This window comes from Ranitomeya variabilis, chromosome 3 (assembly GCF_051348905.1).
Source record: "Ranitomeya variabilis isolate aRanVar5 chromosome 3, aRanVar5.hap1, whole genome shotgun sequence".
In the NCBI taxonomy this organism is placed as follows: domain Eukaryota; kingdom Metazoa; phylum Chordata; class Amphibia; order Anura; family Dendrobatidae; genus Ranitomeya; species Ranitomeya variabilis.
In genome coordinates this window covers 753,010,703-753,031,748 of record NC_135234.1, presented here as the reverse complement: position 1 = coordinate 753,031,748, position 21,046 = coordinate 753,010,703, and the positions used below count along the sequence as shown (strand labels likewise).

Sequence of the window (21,046 nt, the reverse complement as noted above, 5' to 3'; positions counted from 1 at the left end):
TGGCGCCTTCCAGACAGGCCCGATCTGCTGTCTCAGGGTCCGATCTGCCACCCGAATTCTCGGTCGCTCAGCTTAACGGCGTGGCTGTTGAGACCGTGGTTCTAAGAGCATCCCGCCTTTCAGACCGGGTGATTCACACCATGATTCAGGCTCGGAAGCCTTCGTCTTCCAGGATCTACTACCGTACCTGGAAGGCTTACTTCCGTTGGTGCGAGTCCAACCGCGTTCCATCTATGACCTTTTCCCTGCCTTCTCTTTTGGCCTTCCTTCAGGCAGGACTGGATTCGGGCCTGGCTCTTAGCTCCCTGAAGGGCCAGGTTTCTGCGCTTTCCATCCTCTTTCAGAAGACTTTAGCTTCTCGGCCACAGGTTAAGACCTTCCTTCAAGGAGTGGCCCACACTGTCCCGCCGTACAGGGCCCCTGTGGATGCATGGGATTTGAACCTGGTACTGGACGTTCTGAGGGTTTCTCCCTTTGAGCCCCTTCGGGAGATTCCTCTATCAGTTCTATCTTGGAAGGTGTCCTTTCTTGTGGACACGTCTATTCGCCGCGTTTCCGAGTTGGCGGCTCTGTCTTGCCGACCTCCGTTTTTGGTCATTCACCAGGATAAGGTGGTCTTCCGGCCTCCACCTTCTTTTCTTCCTAAGGTGGTTTCAACCTTCCACCTCAACGAGGACATCATTTTACCTTCCTTTTGTCCAGCTCCGACTCATCCCCTGGAGCGATCTTTGAACAAGCTGGACCTTGTCAGGGCTGTGAGGATCTACCTGGATAGAACCTTCACTTTTCGAAAGACTGATTCCTTTTTCGTCATTCCTGATGGCACGCGCAGAGGCCAACCGGCTTCTAAGGCGACAATTGCTCGCTGGATCAGAATGGCAATTTTGGAGGCTTACCGGGTCGAGAACAGAGTGCCCCCTCCTGGGATTAAGGCTCACTCTACCCGGGCAGTCGGCGCCTCCTGGGCGGTGCGCCACAGGGCTTCCGCAATACAGCTTTGCAAAGCAGCAACTTGGTCTTCCATCCACACGTTCGCCAAATTTTACAAGGTCCATACCTACGCTTCGGCGGATGCCAGCCTAGGCAGAAGGATCTTGCAGGCGGCAGTGGTGAGTCCTCTGACCTGATGGAAGTCTGTTTTTCCCGCCCTTGGGACTGCTTTGGGACGTCCCATGGTTCCTGTGTCCCCCAATGAGAGGCGATAAAGAAAACAGGATTTTTGGTTGCTTACCGTAAAATCTGTTTCTTGGAGCCTCCATTGGGGGACACAGCTCCCTCCCAATGTTTCTGTTATATGTATTATGACTGTTCTCATGTTTACAATTCTCAAGTTTGTGGTTATGGTTTTTCAACCTTGTTACTTATCTCCTACTGCTTTCTCACTAACTGAAGAGTATAATGCCAGTCGGTGGGGTGTACACTACAGAGGAGGAGCTAACTTTTTTATTTGCTTAGTGTCAGCCTCCTAGTGGCAGCAGCATACACCCATGGTTCCTGTGTCCCCCAATGGAGGCTCCAAGAAACAGATTTTACGGTAAGCAACCAAAAATCCTGTTTTATTTAATAACCCCTTCAATTATTAAAATAAACATATGTTATTTTTGTCTTTAAATTTAATTTTTAAAGATTTCCTTTAAGTATTAGTAGGGGAATTGTTTGATCACTTAGACTATTTAGTGCAATATTACAGTATTGCCGTGTATAGTGTAAATTGCAGTCTCCCATGAAGCTCGGCACGTGGCTGAGCTTCAGAGGAGGACCAAGCTGGCAGCAACAGGGGGTCATGTTTATTTAGGCAGGGGGTCTTAATCGCTCAATCCCAAAACACGGTCTGTTTTGCACACTGTGTACTATGTGAAAGCCCCCTGAAGTAATTGCACTTCTTCCCCCGGGGGTGTTACATGTTTTGCAGGAAGACCACAATCAGCCGCTGTTCGGAGTACAGTTCAACTGGCACAGTAAGGAGGGCGACCCGCTGGTGTTTGCCACTGTGGGCAGTAACCGGGTAGGTTCTGTGCCCCTCGGGGAGACCAGACGTCACTGACTGTCCCTCTCACAGCCTCGTCTTCCTTGCAGGTCACGCTGTACGAATGTCACTCACAAGGAGAAATCCGCCTCCTGCAGTCCTACGTGGACGCCGACGTATCCTTCACATGGGACTTGTTTCTGGGGGCTTGCAGAATATTTTAACCCCGGAAAAACAAAATACCAGTGGGTTTAAATGGGGGAAAAAAATGTATTTCTGACTTTTTTTTTTTTTTCTTTTCTTTTCTTTTTCTTTTTTTTATGGAATTAATGAAAATTTCCTGGTCGCAATTGTTTGGTGCTTTATTTATGTAAAATATTTTACTGTTTGTTCTTTTTCTTCCACTATTTTCTGAGATCAGTCACTTTTTTTTAACTCTAGTTTTTATCGATACCATTTTTTGAGGTACATGCCATTTTTTGATTGCTTTTTGTTGCATTTCTTTTTGTGAAAGTGGTGTAACAAAAAAAAAAAACTAATTCCAGTGTTTCAACTTTTTAAGAAATATTTTTTTCCACTTATTTACATTGTTTATCGTATGGGTTCATTTATATTTGTTTTCCTAGATCGGACATTTACCGATGTGGCAATACCAAAGTGATAGTATAATTTAATTTCTTTTTGTGATTTGATCACTTGTACTATAATACTTCAGCATCGCAGTATGTAGAAAAAAAAATAGACCCTTATACTTCATAGGTGCACCAAGTTAGTGGCAACGGGGATAACACATAACATATGGGCAGGTGTAAGAAACCATTTAAAGGCCAATGTGAGTGATTGCCAACCAACTCTGGTTGCTGCAGTTAGCGGCCGGTGCTGGCAGTGTTAAACAGCAGGCACCCACCCTGTGCACAGTACATGTACATTATTAGAGGCTGGCGGTGTTACACAGCAGGCACCCACCCTGTGCACAGTACATGTACATTATTAGAGGCTGGCAGTGTTAAACAGCAGGCACCCACCCTGTTCACAGTACATGTACATTATTCGAGGCTGGCGGTGTTACACAGCAGGCACCCGCCCTGTGCACAGTACATCTACATTAGAGGCTGGCAGTGTTACACAGCAGGCACCCACCCTGTGCACAGTACATGTACGTCTGTGCAGGAAGGGGGCAATGTTGCTGTAGTTGCCCACTATAAGTAGACTTTACACAAGAGGACGGCTCAGGGATGTTGGTGGTCATGATGATGGGGGTCAGTGCTGTGCATTTCTCAGATACCGGCATCTCCTCAATCTGCACTGACTTTTTGGAAGTTTAACTCCTTAACTGCAAGAATTAGGCAGACGAGAACTTTTATACCTGTGCGTGGACTTACGACAGCAACACAAGTCACCCTCTCCTGGCAGTGGCCGGCTCCCGGGGGATTATCCGGATTATTAATCCCATCACTATGCAGTGTATCAAGGTACGAGGGGCCGATGTGAACAACTCTGCAACCACAAGTGTTTTATCTTTTTTTTTTTTGTGTGATGATACAAAATTTTTCTTTACTTGCAGCACTATGTCGGCCACGGCAATGCAATCAATGAACTCAAGTTTCATCCACGTGATCCAAACCTACTGTTATCTGTGAGCAAAGGTAAGTAATAAAAGAAGTGCTGAAGAGTCCGACCATACACGGGATCGGCAGATTTGACACCATGTGGAAAGGACGTCGGTGAAGAAAGTCATAGTGATACCTTGTGCATGAGTGGGCAGTGAATAGTATGGCCGCACCATGAGCCATGACACCCAGTTGCAGTCGCCAGGATTGGACTTTATTTCCACCTTGGTCGCTCAAGTCCTCATATACCGTGTTCGGCCTCTTACAGATCCACTGACCGTTGTGTTGTTTCTGCAGATCATGCACTGAGGCTCTGGAATATACAGACGGACACACTCGTGGCGATATTCGGCGGCGTGGAAGGTCACAGAGATGAAGTGTTGAGTGCGGTAAGTTATCATTATTTTTGTCGGCGCTCTGGATATCCACAGTCCAGCAATTGCCAGCTTCACACCTTCAGTCTGTGTCTAGGCCGGACGCAGGTCTCTCCCCCCTTCCTGAGGTCTGCCATCCTTCATATATGCCCATGGGACTATTTGGTCAGGAGAATTGCAGCTGGTAAAGTACACGTGATGCCGGCCTAAAGAGTTATCCCTATCCATAGGATTCGCATAACCTTCTGATTATATGCTCCCCGACCTCTGGGACCCCCATCGATCTTGAGATCCGGCTGCAGCACCTTCTTTCATGGTAGCAGAAGTGCACTTGTTGCTCCTTTTTCTCGCACCTCTGCTACAAGTCAAGACAGCGCTGCAGAGCCCCAATCTCAAGATCAATGGTCGGGGTCCTAGTAGTCGGTCTGTACAATCGGCTATTTTGAATCCTACGAACAATGGATAGCTGGTTTTCTTGGGGGGGAGAATAGCCCTGCAAGGTTTGAGACTGAATTTTGACGTTCCAGTATCACGGTCTCACTAGCAACCGTGATTTCTGGGATGACCATGGGTCTCCTGACCCGAACCTATGCTTACCCCCCGGACGCTGCTGCTTCTATCATCTCTATAGATTGCTCCTTTTAAAAGCACCAAATACTTCTGTGCCCACACATTCACACACAGCTGCCACCATAAATCCAGTGGGCTTAAGGTATTGATATGGATCTATATAGAGTCTCCCTGACATCTGGGGGGGGGAGATATCTGGATCCCCGAGCGCTGCAGCCTCAGAATTTGCACCTTCACCTTCAATCATATCTCAGGGAGTAGTGCAGAAATGGAACAAAAACAAAATAGAAAGTGTGGTTTTTTTTTTTGTTTGTTTTTTTCTTCCTAGGACTATGATCTTCTAGGGGAGAAGATAATGTCCTGTGGCATGGATCACTCCCTTAAACTGTGGCGGCTGAACTCCAAAAGGATGAAAATCGCCATAAAGGAATCCTACGACTACAATCCCAACAAAACAAACAGGTGATTCTGGGGCGCATCCTGATACCCCGGCACTGCCGCTCTACAAGTTGAGGTCTAGGTGGGTGTAGGCAATGCACCCAGACGTATAGGTCTTTCCATGCCAGCCGTGCCTCACCTTGAAGCCTTCCTATGCCAGCATGGTGGTCTCCACAAGCAGGAAGTGCCCCTTACATCTTCATCCAAGGCCTCTCGCTGGTTACATTCACATAACCCTGCCAGATGTTTCTTTCGGGTGCCATACGTTTTATTTTTGTTTAATGGAGCCCCATAGACTTTAGAAAGCCGCTGCCGAATTTTGCTTTTGGAGAAGACCTGGGTTTAATTCTTGCACTTGGTATTTGGTGTTCACTGCACCGTTTCTATCAGTTTTACAGGGTGACCTGTATATTTGAATATTGCAAGTTTTACCTTCTTGTAATTTTTTTTTTCTCCTGTTCCACAGACCATTTATTTCACAAAAGATCCATTTCCCAGACTTTTCCACAAGAGATATTCACAGAAATTACGTTGACTGCGTGAGGTGGCTGGGAGACTTGATATTGTCTAAGGTGAGAGGATGGAGGGCATTGCACTGGTAGCAAAAGCTCAGACCACTGTAAAAACTTCACAAATTATACAGTGGCTTGCGAAAGTATTCACCCCCTTTGACGTTTTACGTGTTTTGCTACCTCATAACCTGAAATGTATGTCACCTTTTTCTCTGACGCCCATGACGGCACCACGGAGAGAGGGGATCCGCCCACCAAGGACAGGAAACCTACAGATAAAACGGCGGTACCTCTCTCCTGCATCAGTTGGTTTCCTGTCCTTGATGGGAGACCTACAGATCACCTCCGTCTGAGGAAAAGTTCTTCGTGGGAGTCCGGGGCCAATCAGCCGATCCAGGCAGCGGGGGCCCCCCTGCCTCGGTTAGATGTGGTGACCCGAAGCGCCACCGCTAGGGGCTGGTAGGCCTTTTAGGGTGCGCGGGGAGAGGTGGCAGGAGCCGCCTCTCTAAGAAGTCTTACCAGCAGCAGCCGTGTCCAAGAGTCCGCTCTATGGATAGGAGCGATGTGGCTCCCTGGCGTCAGTCTGCAGCCTGAGCTCCCGAGAGTCCCCGAGGAGTCAGCGTTACTAAGTGCGCCGCCATCTTGCTTCATCTGCGCCCGCGCGAGGAACGTATGTATTTAAGCAGCAGGGGCTTGCGTACGCACAAGCGCTGCGTTCCCCGCCTAGTGCCGGCGTCGCCGCCGGAAGAATGCGCAGGCGCGGGAGTTCGTGCCCGGGCGATCTGCGCAGGCGCGGGATTCCACGCGCAGGGCGAACTGCGCATGCGCTGAGAAAAAAAAAAAAAAAATGGCGCCTTCCACCGCTATTTTAAGCGGGGCGTCTGGGGGCAAAAGCGCTTCTGAAATGGAGTCTGGCCAATGCTCACCAGTGAGCGATATGGAGCAGGTATCTCCCCTTCCCAGGGCGTCTCCACAACCAATGCCGCAGCAGCAGAAGCGACGGACCCAGAAAGGCCAAGGCTCTACCGGAGGGCGTTCTGGATCGCTACACAGCAAAGAGTCCAGCATTGTGTCCGGCTCTAAGAACACGGATCGTGCCCAACCGGTATTTATGGGTCCATAAGGTGGTGAGTGATCTCCGTGAATGTTAGCGATAGTGAGAATCTATCTTTGTGTCTTATACCATAGGGGAAGAAAAGCACAAGTAAAACTAAGCATGTCATATGTGCTCTATGCAAAGAAGATCTTCCATCTTCATGGGACAAAAGACTTTGCAGTGTTTGCATTCAGCAGACAGTGTCAGAAGGCCTTCCCGAGTTTGCGGCAGATCTCAAAAACCTGATTAAAGTCCAGGTAGAGGAAACCTTTAAATCCCTGAAAGGTGGGAGAAAGAGAAGGAAGACTAAACATAGATCTCCATCTCCTGAATCGGGTGACTCAGGGGATGATACGGATTCAGACTCAGCTAATTCTTCTTCCTCATCCTCATCATCATCTTCATCTTCCTCAGGGGGCCGTAGCTGCTTTCCCATAGAAGAAACTGATAGCCTTGTTAAAGCCGTTAGGAACACTATGGGGCTGGCAGATCCTCACCCCAAAAAATCTGTCCAAGACATAATGTTTGGAGGGCTTGACCAGAAAAAGAGAAGGGCCTTTCCTCTCAATGAAAAAATTCAATCTTTGATCAAAAAAGAGTGGAAAAAGCCTGTGAGAAAATCACTACTCCAAAAAAGAAATATCCATTCGATGACCAGTCCTGTTCCTTCTGGGATAAGGCTCCTAAACTGGACGTGGCAATCGCCAAAGCATCCAAAAAATATGCCCTGCCGTTTGAGGACATGGGGGTTTTGAAAGACCCAATGGACAAAAAAGCAGATGGGTTCCTCAGAGGTTCATGGGAAGCGGCTGGTGGAGGCCTTAAACCAGCAGTCGCTGCCGCTTGTACATCCCGCTCCCTGATGGTTTGGCTAGACCAATTGGAAAGCCAACTCAAAAACAGGTCTTCCCGAGACTCAATGCTAAAAATGTTGCCCGTTATGCGGGGAGCTGCCGCCTTCTTGGCTGACGCCTCGGCGGACTCAATCAAGTTATCCGCTAGGTCGGCGGTGTTTTCTAATGCCGCGAGGCGGGCCCTCTGGCTAAAATGTTGGCCTGGGGACCTCCAGACCAAGTCTAAATTATGTATAATTCCCTGTGAAGGAGAGTTCCTATTCGGGCCCACTCTAGATGACATACTAGAAAAAGCTGGGGATAAAAAGAAATCTTTCCCCGCCCTGGGCTTCCCTTCATACAGAAGGCCCTTTCGGAGCAAGAGGTTCTTCCGAAGGAAGCCGGGGAAAAACCAGGATAGGTGGGAAGACAAGCGAAACAAGAACAAGGGTTTCATCTTCAACAAAACCCCTAGCGACAATAAAAAACCCGCACAATGAAGGCTTGCCCCAGGTGGGGGGAAGACTTGCCCTCTTCGCCTCAGCCTGGGAAAAGATTACCAACAGTCCTTGGGTGTTGAACATAGTAAAGTCCGGTCTAAAATTGAAATTTCAGAGACCCCCTCACCCATCATTCAGGACGACTTCTCTAAGATCTTCAAAGGAAGAGCAGCTGGCATTAGAAAAAGAAGTCATAGGACTGGTAAACAAAGGGGTTCTCATGGAAGTTCCCCTACAAGAAAGAGGTCTAGGGTGCTACTCCCCTCTGTTCCTGAGGAAGAAGCCGGACGGCTCATTCAGAACTATTGTGAATCTAAAAGAGTTGAACAAATTTCTAGAAATCCAGCCGTTCAAGATGGAGACAATAAAGACCTCAATAAAGATGCTGTTTCCACTGTGTTTTATGGCAGTCCTGGATTTAAGGGACGCCTACTATCACGTCCCTATTCACAAAGATTATCAGAAGTTCCTCAGGATAGCGGTCCATATAAAGGGGGTGGTATACCATTTTCAATTCTTAGCCCTACCCTTCGGGTTGGCTATAGCTCCGCGGGTCTTCACAAAAATAGTGGCGGAGGTAATGGCTCACCTGAGGGAGAAAGATACCCTGATAGTACCTTACCTCGACGACTTTCTGATAATAGGCCCCTCTCCTCAACACTGCGAGGAACAGCTAAAAACAATCAGACATTCCCTGGAAGAACTAGGTTGGTTAATAAACCTAAAGAAATCCAGATTGTTACCATGCCAGATCCAAGAGTACCTGGGTCTCACTCTGGACTCGATAAAACAAGAATGTCGCCTCCCAGGGGAAAAAATACAAAACATCATAAATCTGGTATCCAGAAGGCGAGACAATCCCTCCATAACACTGCGCCAAGCGATGTCCCTCCTGGGTTCCATGACGGCCTGCATCCCGGCAGTCCAATGGGCTCATTTACACTCAAGGGAACTTCAATGGCAAATCTTGTCAGAGGAAGTTTCTCTAAAAGGGAATTTAGAAGGTCAGCTCGTTTTGTCACTAAACACAATTTGGTCTCTGGGCTGGTGGACATCACTAAGCAATCTTTCCCAGGGAATCCCGTGGGTGACTCCTGTATCTCGGATAGTGACAACAGACGCAAGTCCCAGCGGGTGGGGGGCTCACCTCAACGACCTGTTAGCTCAGGGGGATTGGGCTCCATATCTGAAAAAGGCATCCTCCAACATGAAAGAACTGTTGGCGGTCAAATTTGCACTCTTAGAGTTCCTGGGGCCCCTTCGGTCTCACCACGTCAGAATTATGTCAGACAACAAGGTGGTGATAGCATATCTGAATCACCAGGGGGGTACCCGTTCTCGGAGTCTGATGGAGATAACCAGCTCAATCTTCCACATAGCCGAAAGCAACTTTCAATCTCTATCGGGCCTGCACATAAAGGGCGTAGACAATTTCAGAGCAGACTACTTAAGTCGCTCCCGCCTGAAACAAGGGGAGTGGGAGCTAAATCAGTTAGTGTTCAATCAAATCGCGGTAAAATGGGGCTCACCAAGCATAGACCTCTTCGCAAACCATCTGAACAAAAAAGTGAACACCTTTTGCTCCATAACTCCGTGGGGGAACCCTGTTTCCCTGGATGCGTTCCTAATACCGTGGAACCATCAACTAGCGTATGCGTTTCCCCCTATTGCTCTGATTCCAGCTGTGCTGAGGAAAATTCGGGAGGACGGGGCCCACATAGTCTTAATAGCCCCGTTCTGGCCGAAGAGGCCTTGGTTTTCCTGGATGAGGAGAATGTCCATCTCCGATCCATGGGTTCTACCGGATCTCCCGAACCTTCTCTCCCAAGGCCCAGTTCATCATCCTCAGGTGGCAAGTTTGCACTTGACAGCTTGGCATTTGAAAGGGGGCTACTAGAAAACAGAGGGTTTTCCCCGGGGCTAATTTCTACATTGTTACAAAGTAGGAAGCCCGTTACAACCAGACAGTACGGGAAAATTTGGAAAAAATTTCTCTCATCTTCAGGCTCCAAAATTGGGGAGGGTGTCCCTCTTAATGCTATTCTGGAGTTTCTACAGAAGGGATTAGAGTTGGGTCTGGCCACAAACACCTTAAAAGTGCACGTAGCGGCTCTAGGAGCTCTGTTTAACTATGACCTAGCAGGGAACCGGTGGATATCTAGATTCATCAAAGCAGCCGGTAGGTCAAGGCCCCTACCCGTGAAATCTACCCCTCAGTGGGATTTAAATTTAGTTCTTAGGGCGTTATCCAAACCTCCCTTTGAACCATTATCAGATGCTTCAGTAAAAATCTTATCCTTAAAAACTTCCCTGCTAGTCGCACTCACGTCCGCACGTAGGGTCAGTGATATCCAAGCCCTTTCCGCCAACCCCCCGTTTACTCAAATCCTGGATGATAGGGTCATCCTAAAAACTGACCCTGCATATCTCCCAAAGGTGGCATCCCGTTTTCACAGAACTCAGGAAATATCCCTGCCCTCTTTCTGTCCTAACCCCAAAAACAAAGAGGAAGAGGCGTTACATACATTAGATGTAAGGAGATGTCTGATACGTTACATAGGAGCCACTAGGGAGAGTAGGGAGGATTCCTCTCTCTTTGTGTGTTTCCAGGGTCCCCGGAAGGGGAAGAAAGCATCTAAGGGCACCCTGGCAAGATGGATTACAGAAGCCATCAGCCTGTCATACTCAGCGAGTGGCATACCCGTCCCGGGAAATATCAAGGCACACTCGACAAGGGCAGTGGCAACCTCTTGGGCGGAGAAGGCCGGAGCTTCTATTGAGCAGATATGTAAAGCTGCTACCTGGTCTTCACCGTCCACCTTCTATAGGCACTATAGATTGGACCTTACCTCCTCTTCAGACATTACCTTCGGTAAAAGGGTTCTGGAAGCGGTGGTCCCTCCCTAATGTACAAATCTCTGCAATTCTCTCCGTGGTGCCGTCATGGGCGTCAGAGAAAATAGTAGTTACTCACCGATAACGGTGTTTCTCTGAGCCCATGACGGCACCCGTACATTCCCTCCCTTCACTTCCTGGGTGTGCACATTAATATAGTGCCTTATGTTAATAGTATAATAGTCACGCGGTATCTCATGTTAAGTATTTAGATAATGTTTAAAGCAAGTCTCTGTTCATAGTCTCCCATCGTTCTCTAGTAAACAACTGATGCAGGAGAGAGGTACCGCCTTTTTATCTGTAGGTTTCCTGTCCTTGGTGGGCGGATCCCCTCTCTCTCCGTGGTGCCGTCATGGGCTCAGAGAAACACCGTTATCGGTGAGTAACTACTATTTTTTTGAGGGTTTGCATCAGTTCATGTAACGTACATGCCTACAACTAAATATTTGGTTTTCTTTTTTTTATTTTGAAGCGAACCACAAAATACCTGAAACCTTCAATGTGCATATCTATTCACCCCCCTAAAGTCATTACTTTATAGAGCCTTCCTTTGCGGCAATTACAGCTGCATGTCGCTTTGAATAAGTCTCTGAGTTTTCCATATCTTAACAGCTGTTATTTTTGCCCAATCCTCAAGACAAAATTTCCACCTTCAAGTCAGATAGTTTCCTCTGGTGAACAGCGATCTTCAAGTCTGACCACAGATTCTCCATTGAATCAAGGTCTGGGCTGTGACTAGGCCGCTCCCAAAACATTTCCACGTTTCTTTTTAAACCACTCGAGTGTTGCTTTAGCATTTTGCTTTGGGTCATTGTCTTGTTGGAAGGTGAACCTCCGTTTCAGTCTCAAATCACTGACAGACTGAAACAGGTTTTGCTCAAGAATATCCCTGTATTTCGCAGCATCCATCTTCCACCTTGATTCGGATCATTTTCATTGTCCCTGCTGATGAAAAACATCCCCACAGCATGATGCTGCCACCACCATGTTTCACTGGGGGGATGGTGTTCTTGGAATGATGAGCTGTGTTGGTTTGTTGCCAGACACAGTGTTTACCTTGGCCCAAAAATTCAATTTTGGTCTCATCTGACCACAGCACCTTCCTCCATACATTTGGGGAGTCTCCACATGTCTTTTAGCAAACTCAAAACGAGCCTTAGAATTTTTGTGTGTAAGTAAAGGGTTTTCTCTGCCCACTCTTCCATAAAGGCCGCCTGTATGGAGTGTACAGCTTATTGTGGTGGTATGGACAGATAATCCATTCTCTGCTTGGGAACTCTGCCGCTCCTTCAGGGTTACCTTTGGTCTCTGTGCTGCCTCTCTGATTAATGCCCTCCTTGCCAGTGCCTGAGAGTTTTGGTGGGCTCCCTCTCTTGGCTGGTTTGTTGTGGTACCATGTTTATTTTTCTGTTTAGTGATAATGGATTTGACGACTCTCCGAAATTCATCAGAGATTGGGATATTTTTTATAAAACAACCCTGACTTGTACTTATCAACAACTTTGTCCCTGACTTGTTTGGAGATCTCCTTGGTTTCCATGGTGGTGTTTGGAGATCTCCTTGGTTTTCATGGTCTTGTTTGGTGATCTCCTTGGCCTTCATGGTGGTGTTTGGAGATCTCCTTGGCCTTCATGGTGGTATTTGGAGATCTCCTTGGCCTTCATGGTGGTGTTTGGAGATCTCCTTGGCCTTCATGATGGTGTTTGGAGATCTCCTTGGCCTTCATGATGGTGTTTGGAGATCTCCTTGACCTTCATGGTTAGTTCTGCCTCTTGTTAATGGTGTTGCAGCCTCTGTGGCCTTTTAGAAAAGGTAAAGTGTATATACTGACAGACATGTGACACTTAGATCGCACACAGGGGATGTCCTGTCACTAAGTATGGGACTTATGAAGAGAGTTGCTAGTACCAGAAATAGCAAAATAAGTAAAAAGCCAAGGGGCTGAATACTTTTGCAAGCCACTGTATATTAAGAACACAGGAAAAAAAGGAAAGAACCAGGAATATGATGGGGGGCTGGGCAGAATTATCAGACAAGCGCCAAGGTATAAAGCTCAGAATAAAGCCGATGTAGATGAACATTAATATCTTGGCATAGACATCTCGCGGGCAGACGAGGATCATTGTCATATTGCACTGATAACAATATCGTTAAAGGGCCGGTGACTCAATATAAAATTTCCAATTATTAACTTTTCTTTTTTCTTTCAGTCCTGTGAAAATGCCATTGTGTGCTGGAAACCGGGCAAAATGGAGGACGACATAGACAAGATCAAGCCAAGCGAATCTAATGTGACCATCCTGGGGAGGTTTGATTACAGCCAGTGCGATATCTGGTACATGAGATTCTCCATGGACTTCTGGCAAAAGGTTTGTTTTACCGCCTGATTGCTAGTGTTCGGGGACAACTCCTTGTATACCGTGCATGATGGATATCTGCAGGGGCTGCTGGGTCCAAGTATCTACATTTTCAATGTATTTACTATAGTGTAAAGGTAATGTGACTGTTAGGCCTCTTTCACACTTCAGTCTTTTGGCGTCAGTTTGAAACCGTCATTTTCGTCAAATAGCGGATCCACCATTTTTTGGGGGGCGGATCCGCTATTTTCCCATAGACATGCATTAGCGACGGATTGTGGTGGATGGTCGTCCGTTCCATCCGCCATGCGACGGATCCGTCGAGATTTGGCGGACGTCATCTAGACATTGACAGACATTGTAGCGATTTTTGTCTGCGCCGAAATGGCGGTTCGCTACGGATCCGTCGCGTCCGCCATTCCATAGAATGGCCGCCTATGGGCCGTCATTTCGGCGGATCTGTCGCCCCAATCCGCTTTTTCAATTGCGCATGCTCCAAAAAGTAGATACTTTTCCCAGACAAACCCCCAAGTAACAGATCCGTCAAAAAAACGGATCCGTTAGAATCGTTTTCTCAACAATTGTGACGGATCCGTCACTGTCGGAGCTGACTGACACCAAACAACTGAAGTGTGAAAGAAGCCTTACTGTGACGGTTGCTTGCCGCCTGGCCGGGCTTTCACGCCTCCGCCACCTGGTTAGGGTGCTGATGATTACCATGGCTGCTGGTGGCCTGAAGACACCTTTTTGCTTCGATATTTATATTCCTATAAATTGCAATATATAGTACAAGTGATCCAGAGGGAAAAAAAGTAGTTGTATAATGAACACCCCCCGCTCCCAATCTGTCATATCATATACCAGAAAGAGGGGTAAATAAAATGTCAGACTTACGTTTGTCTTTTTTTAGCCAAAAAGAAAAATATCAAAGTCGTATGTATACCAAAATATAAAAGAACACCACTGTACAAGGGTGTCATTCTACATGACAGCTTGACCCTCAAAAAACAAAAAAAATCCTCATATAGCTGTCAACAGTCAAATTTAAAAATGTATGAAAATGGAGAGGAAAAAGCGGAAGGTGGAAAAAAAAAAAAAGGAAAAAGTGAACATGGGGTAAAATAAAATATCATTTCCATATCTGTCTCCTTGTATTCGGGATCTGCAGCTTTATGATGATTGATGTATTTTCTGCAGATGCTCGCACTCGGAAATCAGGTGGGGAAGCTGTATGTCTGGGACCTGGAGGTGGAGGATCCACACAAAGCCAAGTAAGTGCTGCCGCGGCCTGGTAGAGCCGATCCCGGAGCTGACGCTCTGAGCTCACACTACACACACAGGACAGGGCTTTATGCTCCTTCATTATGAAAGGTGCGACAACTGCACCATTAAAGGGAATTTGTTGCCAGAAAATCACCTTTTGTTTAAATCGTTTTTTTTACCTTACTTATATTTTGTAAAATGTATTTTTTTTTCTTTTATTACATCAGGATCATTATTACAAAAAGATTGCTAACACCTCTATATACAGTAGATGACACAGGATCCACCATTCACAATAGGTGATGTCACAGCTCACCTCCTCCTCCTGTACAATGACTGATAACACCTCTATATACAGTAGATAACACAGGATCCACCATTCACAATAGGTGATGTCACAGCTCACCTCCTCTCCCCTCTCTTCATAATGACTTTTGCACGCACTCCTTTGATGCTTCAATACAAGTCAGGGTCAGAGTCTGTTCATTGTGGCTAATTTACAATTGAAATAGATGTGGTCTTGCATCTTCCTACAGGTCCATTCACACACAGGACTTTAGAATTCCTGTTGTAATATATTGGGGTCTCAGCAGCAGTCAGACCCCAACTGATCCTACATTTATCACCAATCTCCTGAATAGGTGCTATGTTGGTAGGATGACCCTTCATCTGCTTTAGATGATCAGTTTACATATGGGCTAGACATATATAATGGAGAGGGTGATGGGGTCAGTCATATTAGCCATGTGGGAAGAGCTGCTGTCTAGTACCAGTTTCATCTGGGCTTTGTACAGACAGCCCAATAATTTCAACCAATGCGTTATTTCTCTTGACCAACCATGCCACCAACAAGTTGATCAAACCAAACAATCCCTTTAAGACAAAAAAGGCAGAGACCAAGGTAAAAGTTGGCAGAAAAGCACTACTACCTCTATCTGGAACACTCAGCACTAGTTAATGGATGGCCAGAGAAACCTCAAGAAACATAGGCAGTCGTCTCAACAAACTTCACATAAATTAATCATCGTTAGTATCTTGTGAGAGAAATAAGCTGCTTTCTCCAGATATGAGCCACTTCTCTCTCCTGAACCTAACATTAGGTTAAAAAAAAAAAATTGGTAAGGTGAAAATGAGACTGGGATGAGATTACAGATGTTGATTGACATCTATGGAAAAGACGGAAAGAAGAAACATCACGCTGCTTCTTTCTAGTAAGTATTTTACATCATTCTAGAGCTGGAATCACAGCTACACTTCTCACAGCTGGACTCACGGCTCGTGGCTGCGTTTCACAGTTCTGCGGCTGGCTTTCGCGGCTCCACGGTTGGGTAGGCTACAATGATGTATAATGTCCTCCATAAAGCTGCTGCTCCTGAGCATGTGCTAGATAGACATGAGAGAAAGGAATCTCTCATGTCTGTGTGTTCTATGTATTGGAGACATAGCAGCTAGTCTACACCTACTAGCCCAGAGACGACTGAAAACTAGGTGGAAAGTGTATCATCCAATCCAGCGGTGAGCAGCGTAGCTGTGACTCCAGCGGTGAGCAGCGTAGCTGTGACTCCAGCGGTGAGCAGCGTAGCTGTGACTCCAACGGTGAATGCAGCGTAGCTGTGACTCCAACGGTGAATGCAGCGTAGCTGTGACTCCAGCGGTGAATGCAGCGTAGTTGTGACTCCAGCGGTGAATGCAGCGTAGTTGTGACTCCAGCGGTGAATGCAGCGTAGTTGTGACTCCAGCGGTGAATGCAGCGTAGTTGTGACTCCAGCGGTGAATGCAGCGTAGCTGTGACTCCAGCGGTGAATGCAGCGTAGCGGTGAATGCAGCGTAGCGCTGACTCCAGCGGTGAATGCAGCGTAGCGGTGACTCCAGCAGTGAATGCAGCGTAGCGGTGACTCCAGCTGTGAATGCAGCGTAGCGGTGAATGCAGCGTAGCGCTGACTCCAGCGGTGAATGCAGCGTAGCGGTGACTCCAGCGGTGAATGCAGCGTAGCGGTGACTCCAGCGGTGAATGCAGCGTAGCGGTGACTCCAGCGGTGAATGCAGTGTAGCGGTGACTCCAGCTGTGAGCAGCGTAGCTGTGAATCCAGCTGTGAGCAGCGTAGTTGTGAATCCAGCTCTGCATTGACAAAACGCTAGAAAGCAGCAGCGAAGGGCCAGAAATGGTGTTATTCCTCATATACACAAACCAACAACATCTCAAGTCACCTGAAATGATGGGTGCACTTAAACACTGGTCATACAGCCAAGCCTCCTGAGATGAGGCGTACATACGAGTAACCTATAATCCTCTCTTTGCAGGTGCACAACTCTCACTCATCCCAAATGCGTGGCTGCAATCCGACAAACGAGCTTCAGCAGAGACAGTAGCATCCTCATAGCGGTTTGCGATGACGCCACCATCTGGCGCTGGGACCGACTCCGGTGAACCACCACCCTCCTCCTCCTTCCCTGATGAAAGACCAATGTGGTGTAACGTGCTCTGTCTGGCGACTAGTGTTTGTAGGAGGCTTGTCAGCCAAAGCTGAGTTTAGTGAACCCCCTATGTACTGTCATTTCGCTACAATTCAGCTGCTTTTATTAAAAAACAACAATTTTTTATTTTTGTACAGCTTTCTGTAACGTCTGTAATGTTTTTACGGATTTTAATGTATTTACTGTCTGATGTATATGGCGTCTTTTGTATGTTTGTGAGACACGAGACTCGTTGGGAAGACGGGACGGTTATGTTCCGCTTTTTGTAAATATTTTGTTTGTAGCCTTTTAAAGTAGTTGTTTTAATTTAAGAATATTTTTGATGGTTACGGACTGTAACATTCACAATGGACTAAATCCCCCAAAAAAAAAAAAAAAATGTAACTGCTCGGAAAGAGGCTGAAAGTAAAACTATCACCATGCGTCATGTAATGGAGAAACGATTATAATTAAAAAAAAAATTAACAATGAAAACTTGAATGTTCTGTTTTGTGATTTGGGCTATCCTTCATTTGGCATTGGTGCAGTGTGAACCATTAAATGGTCCCTGCACTTTAAGACAATCATCTCTTAGGTTGATTATAAGAAGTGAGGGCGGATCTTTATCGCTTTACAGGAAGTGGGTGGGGTGTCTTTACAGCAAGCAGGTGGCGTGTCTTTACGGGAAGCTGGTGGCGTGTCTTTGCGGGAAGCTGGTGGCGTGTCTTTACGGGAAGCGGGTGGCGTGTCTTTACAGGAAGTCTGTGACGTGTCTTTACAGACGCGTCAAAAAATTGAGACGGACTTCCAGGGTCGCTGAGTGGAAATGGAAGCGATCCCGCTCTGCCGACCACTTCATCGCATACAAGTATTCCCTCGCCAGCTTCCAGTCCACGCTTACTGCCACAAAACAAACTTCTCATCTCTCATATCCTCCCTGTCTCACAACCCTAAACAGCTTTTCAACACTTTCAATTCTCTGCTCCATCCCACAGCACCTCCTCCTTCTCTCATTTCTGCTGAAGACTTTGCCTCTTTCTTTAAAGGGAACCTGTCACCTCCAAAACGGAAGTTGAGCTAAGCCCACCGACATCAGCGGCTTATCTACAGCATTCTGGAATGCTGTAGAGAAGACCCGATGTATCCTGAAGGATGAGAAAAACAGGTTATATTATACTCACCCAAGGGTGGTTCCGCTGAGGTCCGGTCCGATGGGTGTCGCGGTCCGGTCCGGGACCTCCCATCTTCTTACGATGACGTCCTCTTCTTGTCTTCACGCTTCGGCACAGGCGTACATTGTAGAATGCTGTAGATAAGCCCCTGATGCCAGTGGGCTTAGCTCAACTTCCATTTTGGGGGTGACAGGTTCCCTTTAAGCAGAAGATTGATGCGATCAGAGAAAGCTTTGGCCCGCAGCCCCCAATGCCCCTCTTAGCTCCTCAACCCTGTTCCTCCAAAACCAGCTTCTCCACCATGAGAGAAGATCAGCTCTCCACTAGTGATGAGCGAATAGCATTGTTGCTCGGGTCTCCCCGACCACGCTCGGGTGATCTCCGAGTATTTGTTAGTGCTCGGACATTTAGTTTTCATCACCTCAGCTGCATGATTTACCACTGCTGGACAGCCTGAATACATGTGGGAATTCCCTAACAAACAGGCATTCCTCACATGTATTCAGCCTGTCTAGCAGCCTTAAATCATGGAGCTGAGGTGACGAAAACTAAATGTCTAAGCACTAACAAATACTCGGCGATCACCCGAGCAACAATGCTATTCACTCATCACTACTCTCCACCCTCCTCTCAAGATCACACACCACCACTTGCACGCTTGACCAGCTCCCGTCTCGCCTCATCCCTAACCTTGCCATGGCCTTCATCCCAACCCTAACCCACCTCTTCAACCTCACTCACAACTGGTGTCTTCCACTCATCCTTCAAGGATGCCTCGATCACACCCATCCTCAAAAAGCCCTCCCTTGACCCATCCTCTGTGTCTAGCTATCGCCCAATATCTCTTCTCCCTTATGCCTCAAAACTACTGGAACAACATGTCCATCTTGAACTGTCCTCCCATCTATCTTCTTGCTCCCTCTTTGACTGGTTACAATCTGGCTTCCGAGCCCATCACTCAACTGAAACTGCCCTAACTAAGGTTACCAATGACCTATATAGTCTACGTTCACATTTGCGGTCTGCGCCGCAGCGTCGCCGCATGCGTCCCTATATTTAACATGGGGGCGCATGGACATGCGTCGCACTTGCGTTTTGCGCCGCATGCGTCACTGCGGCGCACGCGTCCGGGCGCAGAGGACGCAGCGAGTTGCATTTTTGCTGCGTCCAAAATCAATGAAAAAAAGGACGCATGCGGCGCAAAACGCAGCGTTGTGCATGCGTTTTGCTGCGTTTTTGTTTGCGTTGTGCGTTGCGGCGCCGACGCTGCGGCGCACAACGCACATGTGAACGTAGCCTAACCGCCAAGAGCAAGCGACACTACTTTGTCCTCTTTCTGGACCGGTCTTCTGCCTTTGACACTGTGGTCCACTCCCTCCTGCTACAGATCCTCTCATCTCTTGGCATCACAGACATGGCCTATCCTGGATCTCGTCATATCTGACAGACCGAACATTCAGTGTCTCCCTCCCCCACCACCTCCTCACATCGTCCCTTGTCTGTCGGTGTTCCTCAAGGCTCTGTTCTAGGACCTCTACTCTTGTCCATTTACACCTTCGGCCTGGGACAGCTCATAGAATCCCACGGTATGCAGTATCATCTCTACACCGATGACCCGCAGATCTACCTATCCGGACCCGGCCTCACCTCCTTACTTACCAAAATCCCACACTGTCTGCTATCTCTGCCTTTTCTGCTCGCTTTCTTAAACTGAACATGAGCAAAACAGAATTCATCATCTTTCCCCCATCTTACTCTACCCCTCCACTAGACCTATCCATCAATGTCAATGGCTGCTCACTTTCCCCAATCCCACATGCTCGGTGCCTCGGGGTGGTCCTCGACTCTACCTTCTCTTTCAAGCCACATATCCAAGCCCTTGCCTCCCCCTGCCATCTCAAACGCAAAAATATTTTCTGAATCCGCTTGTGATGGTGTGATATGCTATGTGGGTATCATTTTTGTGTATATTTCTATTTTACTTATTTTCATGGTGTTCTCTTGTAGAAGGAGTTATTTGCTAATTGATAAATGGCTGTTGCTGCCATTTGATACCAGCCCCCACAGTTCTGTATTGTTTGCTAATATGTTAATGACATGTTGACCTAGCTTGTTGAAACAATGAGCCCCTGAGACCTTCCCCCTCCTGACCTGTGAATGAGGAGGGGGACTTTTAAAAATATCATGAAGGTGAGACACAGATCAATCCTGTGTGGAATGATGTGTTCACAGCATCTCAGAGAGAAAGAAGAGTATATGGACTATGCTATCCTCTGTCTGCTGGATTGTTGGACTTTTATCCTGTTACTGAACTGCATTCGTGTTCTGGACTATTTTATCCTTTGTGTGGTGGATTGTATATGGACCTTTCGTATTTTTGCCTAAATAAAGGTCTTGGAATTGTTTACTATACTCTAGCTCTGTTTATTGTGTGATACCGGAGAAGGACCCCGTGACAACTGGTGGCAGCAGTGAGATCAACAGAGCGTAACCTAATGGAAAACCACCCACAGAGTGAGTACAGAAATTGGACTGTATCCAGTTTACAGGAGAGAGCCAGACAGCCTGGGCCTGAACTACCAGGGACTGACTAAAGAGGCCTTAATTGATCTACTGGTGGGTGCCAGCCAGACCACCTACTCCCATATGTCTGAAGGACAAGCCCAGGAGACGAGGACCCCCACCCCAAAAAGCCAGTGGGTGGTGTGGTACGAAGAAGAGATGGCAGTTCTGAGCCCAGGCGTCTCTCAGGAGTACAAGGAGGAGGCTGCCCGCCGGGCACAGCGGAGACAAGAAGCAATGGAGCATGAAAGAGGGAGTAACGCAATGTGGAATGTTAACCCAACGATCCGGGAGCCTGTACGGATCGCCCAGACACAGTTTAAGCCATTTGATGAGGCTTCCGGAGATGTGGAGGGGTTCTTCAAGGAGTTTGAGTGTGTTGTAATGGAGGTGCCCCACTCTGGCTGGATGCGTTTGTTATTGGGACTCCTGAACGGTAGCCTG

The 21,046-nt window shown here is 47.4% G+C and overlaps 1 protein-coding gene across 1 annotated transcript in view; it reads left to right on the top strand.

Annotated features, from left to right (window-relative positions):
- Nucleotides 1-17,340, top strand: part of EED (embryonic ectoderm development) — a 32,009-nt gene extending 14,669 nt beyond the window's left edge. Inside the window, exons 3-12 of the mRNA XM_077298583.1 lie at nucleotides 1,913-2,005; nucleotides 2,077-2,142; nucleotides 3,313-3,438; nucleotides 3,531-3,612; nucleotides 3,874-3,965; nucleotides 4,849-4,982; nucleotides 5,425-5,530; nucleotides 13,005-13,163; nucleotides 14,349-14,422; nucleotides 16,716-17,340. Coding sequence (XP_077154698.1) covers nucleotides 1,913-2,005; nucleotides 2,077-2,142; nucleotides 3,313-3,438; nucleotides 3,531-3,612; nucleotides 3,874-3,965; nucleotides 4,849-4,982; nucleotides 5,425-5,530; nucleotides 13,005-13,163; nucleotides 14,349-14,422; nucleotides 16,716-16,842 — 1,059 coding nt within the window. The 3' untranslated portion in view covers nucleotides 16,843-17,340. The remainder of the gene's footprint in view (nucleotides 1-1,912; nucleotides 2,006-2,076; nucleotides 2,143-3,312; nucleotides 3,439-3,530; nucleotides 3,613-3,873; nucleotides 3,966-4,848; nucleotides 4,983-5,424; nucleotides 5,531-13,004; nucleotides 13,164-14,348; nucleotides 14,423-16,715) is intronic.
- Nucleotides 17,341-21,046: the final 3,706 nt, after the last annotated feature.